Genomic DNA, 10,364 nt, shown 5'->3' on the forward strand with positions numbered 1-10,364 from the left:
ACAAACAAATCTATGTAAAGATTTTCTTTTATTTATTTTTCAAGAACAAACACGATCAATAAATAACAGGATTTACATTTCATATTGCACATTTTTTTTCCAAGTTAAAATATTTTAATTGATACAGTCATTGATATTTTAAATACAGAGTTTAACATAGACCCAAAAAGAAAAAGACTAATACTTCAAAAAAAAAAAAAAAAAACTTTTTAGAGGGCCGTGAAGAAATGTTCTCCATTTTAATATTAATTGTTAATTTCGCTCAGGAATTTGGACTACTGTTGAATTTACAGACCAATAGGCAGCTCCTTCCAGTGTTTAAACATTAAAAAAAAAACATTCATCAGGTCACACAAAATAAATTATATATATATATATATATATAAAGGAAAAGTGTTTGGAAAATTGCCTACCATTTACATTTAATTGTGTTTTTCTTTCTTCAGATCAATAGTCCAGTTCTCAGCTATCAGTAGGAATATTTGCCATTTTTTTCTCTCTTTTTTTTATTTTTTTAAAACAATTCACATGTTTTAGAATTAACATATTGTTGATGTCCCAACAGGAACAACTAAAATGCACATTTTTAAAAATTCTTACTGCTCTTTTTTTTTTTTTTTTTTTTACAGGTGCAGACACGTTGTGAAACATTGTGGGGCCATCTGATCGGAGTCCAGTCCCATCACTGTGTGTGCAGAACAGGTCCTATAGGAATTATATATATACTGGACTGATGTAATGAGGTTCGGTAATGTAAATAAAGCAGGTCCTGCTGTGTAAATCCAGTTCACCCCCCCACCCCCCCCACCCYCCTTGGTTGGAGCAGCAGATTATTCAAGGAGCTCTTGGAAAGCTGCTTTATCTGAAACATTTTAAAGCCTCCATGTGTCAGCCGGTCTCCTCGTACAGGGTGCCAGGAGTGTCGCTTTGTTCCAGCTCTTTTGTATGTCTAATGACTTCCCTCCGCGGGTTGTTAGCACTTGACAGCGGGTCTCAAAACGACGAACTTTTCTTGCGGCCGTGTATTCAAAGGAGCTCCATCTAGGTGCGATGATTGGCAATTTTTGTCATGATCCTCTCGTTATTAACATAAAAATTGACACGGAAGTCGCGATGTGAAATTATATGCACCTTCTAGCTGATTAGGGACGTCCCTACAGAGCAGAGACTGGGTGTTGGAGAAGCTATATTGCTGCCAAAATATCAGTCTGCTAGAGGCCTTAGTGAAGAAAGATGGACCAAGCTAAACATAATAATAAAAACGCCTTCTGCTTTTTAAAGTTTGACGGAATGTACTTTGAAGCTGACGTAAAAAGTCAGGTAAAAGTTTGATTTTCAAACCTTAGAAATGTAGGAGTCCATTAGTATGAAATGGCACCCTGATTGAAAAAGCCGATGTAAAGTGATTAAACAGAGGGGGGTTGTTTTTGTTTGTAATAAGACAATTCGTCACTTTGCCAGTTCCTACGTCCATTTCGTACCCAGACAAGTCAATCGGGTTCCCTTCCATTTGCAAATCAGTTCATTTCTGTGGATAAGGTTTTATTGAACTGAGTCAGTTCGCCCCTTAYATCACTTATTACCGTTTATTTATTTATTTAYTTGCTTCCATTTTTGTGAAAAATAAAAATGTTAAACGAGTTGCTGCATTTTAGCTAATTTCTCCAGGTGGGTGTTTCTGGGAAGAATTATGGATGTTTTAATTCTTGTGTAATTCATAGAGATATGTAAGATTTTACCTCCCTCATATTTCCATTGACTATGACTCCAATGCATATGTAATCCAGTCCGAGTAATAGTAATTTCGTCATTCAATACTTTTCTCATTTTGTTCGTTTTGTATGCAACTTTTTTTTTGGGAGGGTGATGGGAGGCTACGAAACAGTATTGTCTCAAGGGACTCTCCTTTAGTGAGCACATCAATTTGTAAGCCAGCAGATGGAAGTTTTCTGTCGCTTTAACAGCCAATTATTTAAAGCTATTTTCTTTGTTCTACTTTAAGGAGATGTGGTCATATGTCGTTAAGTCAGTGCAGAAGGTTGCGTCGAATTGTTTGGATTTCATCAGATACTCTTTCAGATTTTCTAAGAATAATCTGGTCTTTAAAAGGGGATAGAAACGAATCTAAATGGGTTTTATGTTCCAACAGGGTGTTAATAGGACGTCTTTAGCTAATAATCTAACACTGAATTAAAGAATACGGGAAATTTGAGAATCGTTATCATTTTTATCTCCCCTAATAAAAAATATTTAACTACGAACAAAACTAAACTCATATGCAGTCGTTGAAGTGAAATAAGCAAAATGGAGGTAATGGGAATACATTTTTCAACATGTTATATTATTTTTAAAAATATTTCTTGGAACCCTTTAATATCACTGATTTTGATTTTGATCTGTATCTGAACCAATATTGCAGATTTTGACTCGGATCAAACCGAAATATCTCTGAACGACCTCCTGCTGGCAGATATTTTTAAACTGAATCATAACACATTCCCTTACAAATACATAGGAGCAGACTGAAGAAAACCCCCTTTAAATCATCTCTTCTCAAAGCAGGAAGGAATGGAATCGGGGTCAACACGAAACATCCCGTGGAAGATAAAAATGTTGGGCACGAAACAACCAAAACAGCAAAAGTGAAAAAAAGAAAAATGGTGGAAGGGCGAAATAACCAGCCAAGAAAAACTGGTCTACTCTCATGACAGGGGCACATCTTTTGAAAACTGTTGGCTATATGAATAGCAATGTTTGATGTCCACTCTTGCTGTTGCTGTTGTTGTTTTTTTAGAAATAATACTTAAACAATGTGTCTGTTTACAACGCTTGACGCACACGTGTCTTTAAAAACAGAGGCAAGGGTGACCAGTTATCTGTTAAGTGAGCTCTCCTCTCGCTGATCAGGTGATGGGACTGAGGTCTTGCTGAGAACAGCGGCGGAATACGGCAGAAAGCTGCTCTCTGATCTCTGCGTGGAAGCCGTGCAGGTAAAGTCAGCGCCGGCGCTCCTGGAGCCCAGCGCGCTAGCGGCCTGGCTGCTGCTGTGGCAGCTCAAGCACGAACAGGGCCCGGAGGCGGACGGAGCGCTAACCGCAGCCGCCGCCGCAGCCGCAGCCGCCGCCGCGGAGGCCGCAGCCGAGCTGTTTAGGCCCGCGGGCGACTGGTACAGTCCCGGGTGTCTGAAGCTGCACAGGAGCTCTGGCCGCGAATATGGATGGGAGAGGGCGCGGAAGGTATCAAGAGGCCGGATGGACGTGGCGAAGGGTGAAGAGGCGGCTCCGGTGGCCGCGGCGGCCGCTGCTGCCGCCGTGACGCCGACGTGCGGGTAGTAGTGCAGAGGCATGTGCGAGTGGAAGGGGTATGGTAGACTTCCTGTGGCGGCCGCATGCGTCATCATGTAAGTGTAGAAGCTGGGGTCTGCAGGATGGGGCCAGGACATGGCCAAGCGCTGCCTCTTATCCTTCATCCGCCTGTTCTGGAACCACACCTGCGCACAGAGTCAGAACAAGGCCCATGTTGAAGCTGCCGTGTTGCTTTCAAGCATCACATTTAGAAAAGGGAAGTGTGTGCTTGAGCRTGTGCAGCAGGAGGGACACACACACACATCCCTGCTCTGACGATAAATATTTATTAGAAACGCTCCCGTTTTTATGAAATAGCAATAAAAGTGGGATTTAGATAAGATGCAGCACTTACTATGAACAAATTCGTTTTGTTTGTGCAGTTGATTTATATATAAAAAAAATCCCTAAATGCAAAAAAATGAATAAAATAAATAATAGTAATAATGATGATAATTTCGCGTGCACGTACTAAAACAAATCCTCAAAAGACTTACAGTAATTATTAAAAGATTTGCGTAAAATTGTTAACTTGTAAGATCTGTTTCAGATGTTTACACAGCTACCAGTTATTTTTATGCCCATTGAGCATCATCTTTTGCAGCCTCACCTTAATTGTCGTTTCGGGCAGATTCAGCGCTGCGGCTAATTCGCACCTCCTCGGTCTGGAAACGTAGTTTTCCCGATAAAACTCCTTTTCCAGTCTCCCGATCTGTTCCCGGGTGAAAGCAGTCCGATACCTCCTGACCTGGTCGGTGTTGGAATTGTTGGATCCTCCCGCCGAGTTTCCGTTCATGTTCGTGAGGGAGTTCGAGCTCGTGTTGGAGGACGCTGAATTACTGTCAGAAAAAACTGAAAAAGAAAAAGAAGAATTATAGGCCTATGCTTTTATTATTATTACTATTATTATGAGCTCACTAATAAAAGCAACAAGGAAAAAAATGGACTCTTGTGCATATGTGTGGGCCCACAACTGCATATTGTTTGATCATTTTATTTTTCCTTATTGTACCAGTTTATGGTGCACACGCAAGAGAGAGCATGCTCAAAAAAAAAAAAGAGAAAAAGACAGAAAAATAAAAGGTCTGAAAATTTATTGTACTATTTTTGCTGGAATTGGAAGAAATTTAAATGTAGAATTATGGAAACAAAACATATTTTCAATTGTGTGATTTTAATTTTTGTAAATAACTCCTCCGGAAAAAAAACAAAACATATAGGCTATATATATATATATATGTATATATATATATATAAATTAAAGGGCGGAATGCAGGCAACACAAAATCTCACCCTTGTTGTTTTCCTTGTGCTGGCTCGGCGAGCGATGCGCAGGGCATCCCACCTCCACATCACTATTTATGTCTGATTCTTGAGAAACTTCGGAGTAAAGACTCATTTTCTTTCTGCTCTCCGACGATGAAATCTCCGCAGAAGAGGCGTTCTCGCTGCCGTGGTGCGTCCCGAAAAGACTTTCTATTTCAAATTTGCCTTTCGTCGGGATGTCCCCGAGATTCCCATGAAGGGAAGCCGAGGTTATTCTCGGACTGAGTCGTCCACCGTGTTGGGAGTTTTCCAGGGCCTCCAGAACTGAATTTCCCGGCGCGTCCCCGAGCCTCTTCCCCGCAACAGGACTGTGCAGACCCCTCTCCATCAATATCATCTCTTTTCTTATCCTCTCCATCATTAAGCCGTGCCAAAAAAAAAAAAAAAAAAAAAAAAAAGAAAAGAAAAAGAAAGGGGAGGAAAAGGCACTAAGACACAACACTTGTCCAGGGATGGGGCTGGCGCACAAATGAGTTGTGTCAGAGCTAAATCCGCGTGGAACTCTGCTTTACCGTGTCTGGATCAACCGTTTTATAAGCAAGACGCAAAAAATTGTAAGAATCTGAATGCAACCGAGCCGCAGGCGCGCATCCTTCCTCACATGCAGCAGCGGGAGGGGAGAAGAAGAAGAAGAAGAAAAAAAGTCATTCATCAAAAAAGTGCTCGATGTCCGTTGTTAAAATGCTGGGCTGACGCTGCTCCAATGATCATTTATTGTAACAGGTTTATAAGCAAATAAATAGGAGAGGGCTGTCACTTGATGATGGAGGCGGCCTTCGGTCAGACGAATAATATCCAAGTGGAGAGGGAAGAGAGGAGTGAGGAGCGAGGTGCGCGTCCCTGGTTTGATCTCCGAGTCTGTTTCAGATCGCTCTTGGGTTTGGCCTCTTGGGGGGGAATTGACAGTCTGATTAATAAAATGAGCGGAGCAGCATTTCCCTCTTCATTTAGGGATATTATTATGCTTTGATTCTCTATTGTTTGCCTCCTCTCTTTTCGCCCTCCCCCTCTCTAATCCTTGTTCTTTTATTTATCCCGCTTATTACTTTTTTTTATTATTATTTTTGCAACTCCCTTTGATATGTGCATTTCAGTTCCAAGATTAAAGGAAAAACAATGATTTTTTTCCCCCCACCTATTGATAAAACAATTTTTTCTTTTTTGTCTTTTGTTGAAATATGTCACATTTTTCCACCTATAAAGCTTACAACTATGAGTTATTATGCTTTACAGACGCAGCTTCAGGAAGACAAAATGCAGGTTTTTATGGATCCCCCGACAATAGCCCAAAAATATATCTAGGATAAAAACGTAAATGATATTTTAAAAAAGCCTGAACGTGTCAGACAATCATTTAATGACACACTGTTAAATAATAATAAAAAAGTTCGTTTCGTTGACGGATTCCTGTTTTAATTGGTCTTTTATTCTTGCATTTAAATCGAATTCAACAACTTTAATTTTATTGTGGTTTTTTTGCCTTAAGTTTTGAATGAATTTAATGATTTCTTCTGATCCTGAACAAGTTTCTAAGCTTTCAGTAGTTGTTTACTATAATTGTAGTTTCGTTTGTTTAACATTCTTCATGTAATAAAAAAAATATCAATACCCATGCATCGACGCATTGTTTCACAATTTGAAAGGAATATGAAGACGCCTTCAGTTTCCTCTGCGCGTCCTCTGGCGCCCCCTACAGGTTTTTAGTATCAACTACTGGCTTTGACATCAGAAGCGGTTCATTATATGTCCTGACTTGTGTCTTTCCTGACCTTTATTCGGAATATTCGCAGGAATTGTTTTGCATGCCAATGTCTGTAGTTATTTTGATGAAGCAGTTGCAAAAGAAAAACAGTCTACAACTCAGACTGGATTTTGAATTATAAACGTGCCTCAATATCAACATATCTAACTTATGTAAGTTAAGCTTTGACAGACATATTTATATAGTTTTTTTTTTATCGTTTCATCTCGAAACATAGATGAAATAACACACAAATATGTTTGTGCAGGGCCGGTGGGAGGCAAAAGTAAATATTGCAACTGCTGTGGGTCCCTTGCATTGTCTGGGACACCCAGCAGGAATTGTTCACGAAAAGCAAATTGACAAAGGCATCACCTGTATGTCACTTAAAATCACCATAGTTTGAAAGGCATGATAACAAAGACAAAATAATTCATTAATTTCTGCTGTTTGTGTCTGACCTTAGAAAATATTTCATTTGCACTTGTGAATTGATTAGCGAGTTATAGATTGTTTTCTGTGATTGTGAGCAGAACATAAAACTTACCCTCTTCTCTGGTATGTTAAGTAAATAGATCATGAACAGCATAAATAGAAAGTCAGTGATTTATCTGGGAGGTACAGTGTGTGCATAATCTTATACTGGAAAGGACAGAGAAAAAAAAGCAATATTCACTAATATGTAATTTATATTTTATGTGACAGTGAATGCACCTCACTTATTGTCGCCACAGCTGTTAATTCTTTGTATGCCCCCTATTTGTCTCTTGTAACTTTTCACAAGTTTGCAGTCTTGGATCCTCTCTTATGCCACGTTCTTCTCAGTTCAGTGCATGTCTCTACGGTACAAAGATGACCATGGTAAAATGAATTGACTGGTGAAAAGTTTGTGTTTGGAAGTGATCCATATGTTTTGGATTAACACATATGGACCAAAAGACTAGTGGTGACCCATTTCTTTTTTTACACATTTTCATTTAATATCCTGCTATTTTAAATAACTAATAGAGCCACAAACAAGGCGTTCAGTGAGTTTGGAATAAAAACAGGTCCACTTCATTGCAGATCCTCAATCATTGGCAGGTGTGAGGCCCTTTGTTTCACATCAAACTCGCATGGGGTGTTTAATTCTGTGACAAATAGGAAGCAAAGCTTAAATTCTGCTAAAGGGCTCCATTTTTTTGCTCTGTTAAAGTTCTGGTGATTTACATCTAACATAATTAGATTATTTGCTCAATGAATCAGATGTCATAGACACACAAATGTTTGCACTAAAGGCAAACCAAACAAAGCAAGACACAAAAATGGTCAGAGTTCCAAACCCTTTCAAAAGAAGGTAAAATGTTATTTTTTATCATTATCAAACTCTTGGCACTGTATAGGGAACTATAGTTCCCAGAGAAATTGAAGAACAATTTTGCAGTTCAGACACATTATCTCCATTTATTAGTTCTAGGGCAATAGATTCAAGTTTTTATAGTGAGTGTGTTTACAATGATTGCACTTAGCGGATCACAATTTTCTTTAAAAAGTAAAATTCTGTTGCTGAGGTACAGCTTAGTTCTTCCTCTTATAATAAAGATTATGGGAACAATTGAACATGGATAAATACTGTTCTTTATCATGACAAAGAAGAGCCTTTTAACCTTCCTCATGTTTAAAAGGTTCCGTTTAAACCGTCTCTTTAAACGGATGCGAAAAGAAAGCAAAAACAGAACTCTGGATGTGAAATGGCTCTAAATTTAATTTATGTTGTACCATCAACAGTAGGAAGTACATGTAGGAAAAAAGTTATATTTTCAATTGGAATATCGTAACAGCAATAAACTTATACAGGGATGACATCAACCTCATCCTTAGTTACCTGCATCATTGGACTACAAAGAGGTTGTACATTTGAATACCACATTTAGAATAAATTTGCACTGAAGATAGAAATAAAATTCTTTTGACCATGACCCAAATCCATGTTGTTTCACTGAAAACAAACAAAAGCTTTTATTATCATAAAAGAAAGAAAGGCTTGGCAAACCAATTATGTCCGATTTAAAAAGGAATGTCAACTTTTCACATAAATATACTTTCTCTGCGCAAGTAAAACAGAAAGTCAGAATGAATCCCGTTGGTTTATTACTAGCATATTTCATGGCTGCTGATGATCCATTCAGAAACTTGCCAGAAAAAGATTTTGGAAATGACTGATGAAAAATGAACTTAGTCTGACCAGTTTTGTTGGACTCAGTCTCTCTCCAGTGGTCAATGGAGGAACTGCAACATATCCCCATAAGAATCCATTTGTTCCAAAGGTCCAGAATCCTGGTTTCCCCATCTTACCGTTCTTCATGTTTTAGACATTTTAGAGACGCATAATTACATTGAAATCTAAATCGTTCTTAGCTGTTATGCAAAATCAGATATTTTCCCTTTGCACAACAAAAGGAAGCACCACAAAATACTTTTATGTGGTTGTGTTGCCCTGGGCAGAAAACCATATCACCCATTTTCAGGATCTTCAGTGGAATTCCAGTTCCAATAGTGAAGTTTTTTTTTCTTTTAATCTCCCTTTCCTACTTTGTGTGGTGAAAAGATAAATTTGGGTAATGTTTGTCCAATTTCCAGTTCTTTACCACCTTTAATTGTTTATCTATTGATATGGGCTGCTGTCTGGAAGTGGTCTCAAAACTGTGGAAAAGTATATGCCCCTTTACAAATTACTCTGTTTTTGCGGTTCTTGTCTCACCCAAATGTTCCAGATTATCAAGTAAATTTGAATATCTGACAACCCAGATAAAAACAAACAGTAGTTTTTAAGTTACAATGTAATATATTGATGAACAAATCCATTCCAACTAACCTGGGCCTGTGTATCAAAAGTGCTTTGTTGAGTCAAAAGAACAATTGTGAAAAACCATTTATTTGAAAAGCCGAGTTCAAGTTCACCAGAAAATCCAGGTGAGATTAATAACAGATTTAAATAGAACCAGTCTGACTAAATGAAGTAGGCTAGAATATAACAAGCATGTGGTAATGAGACATTTAGTTAGTCTGTGCTATTAGTCTGGAAAGGTTTGAGCAGTCATTCAAAAGACTTTGACTCCAGTGAATAACAGGAAGAGCTATTGTCCACAAATGGGAAAAACTTGGAATATTGTTGAACCTTCCTGGTCAGCCTACCAAACTTGCTCTGCAAGTGCACTAAAGTTTTGGTGCATACTGCATACTCATCCAGGAGGTCAGAAAAAAATCTCAGAGCAACATCTAAATACTCACAGGTCTCACTCGCCTCAATTAGGTTCAATGTTCATTATTCAGCAACAAGAAAGAAATGGGGCAAAAGCATGTAACTCTTCCATGGGAGAGTTACAAGATCAAAACCCCTGTTGAAGCAAAGAACACAAAGACTCTTCTCACACTTACCAAGACGCTCCTTAACAACCTTTTACCATGTAGCTCCAGTGTCAGTGTCCTGACAGGTTTAGATGTGTTTGTGCTCCAACACAGCTGATTCAGACGATCCAGCTTTGTCTGACACATGTCAAACCTCTGAAGAGGCCTGCTAATCAACCTAATTTGAATCTGGTGTGTTGGCTCAAGGAAAAGGCTAAAACATGCTAGCTCTTGAGGACTGACTTTGAAAAATATCCTGTGGACTGGTTTGACAAAAGTTTAACTTTTTGGAAGGTGCGTTTCCCATTACATCTGGAGTTCCGTAAATGAACACACTTTGTAAAAACATACATAATGCTGACCAACATGATAGTGGTAAAGTCATCGTTTGGGCTTGTTTTGTTGATTCAGGATTACTCAACATAGTTTATGGAACTCTTCTGTTCTCTTGTAGAAGATCCGGACACTAATTCACGACCATCAACTCGAGCACACAAGGTTGGAGAGCAGGTTTTAAAAAATAAAATAAAAAATGAAGACTTTGGAATGGCCAAATTTAATCTTTG

At 38.6% G+C, this 10,364-nt stretch overlaps 1 protein-coding gene across 2 annotated transcripts; it reads right to left on the reverse strand.

Moving 5' to 3' along the window:
• Positions 1–603: 603 nt before the first annotated feature.
• Positions 604–9,923, reverse strand: evx2 (even-skipped homeobox 2). Of its 2 annotated transcripts, none has more exons than XM_017308746.1 (3): positions 9,829–9,923; positions 3,955–4,196; positions 604–3,490 (listed from the first exon to the last, which is right to left on the reverse strand). In XM_017308746.1, exons 2-3 carry the CDS (start codon positions 4,138–4,140, stop codon positions 2,873–2,875), a joined length of 804 nt encoding a protein of 267 aa, XP_017164235.1. In that variant the 5' UTR covers positions 4,141–4,196; positions 9,829–9,923; the 3' UTR covers positions 604–2,872. The 2 variants fall into 2 exon arrangements, with proteins under 2 accessions (XP_017164235.1, XP_008397159.1); XM_008398937.2 differs by lacking the exon at positions 9,829–9,923 and adding an exon at positions 4,638–5,663.
• Between the last annotated feature and the right edge of the window lie 441 nt (positions 9,924–10,364).

Source organism: Poecilia reticulata, linkage group LG2 (genome assembly GCF_000633615.1).
Source record: "Poecilia reticulata strain Guanapo linkage group LG2, Guppy_female_1.0+MT, whole genome shotgun sequence".
In the NCBI taxonomy this organism is placed as follows: domain Eukaryota; kingdom Metazoa; phylum Chordata; class Actinopteri; order Cyprinodontiformes; family Poeciliidae; genus Poecilia; species Poecilia reticulata.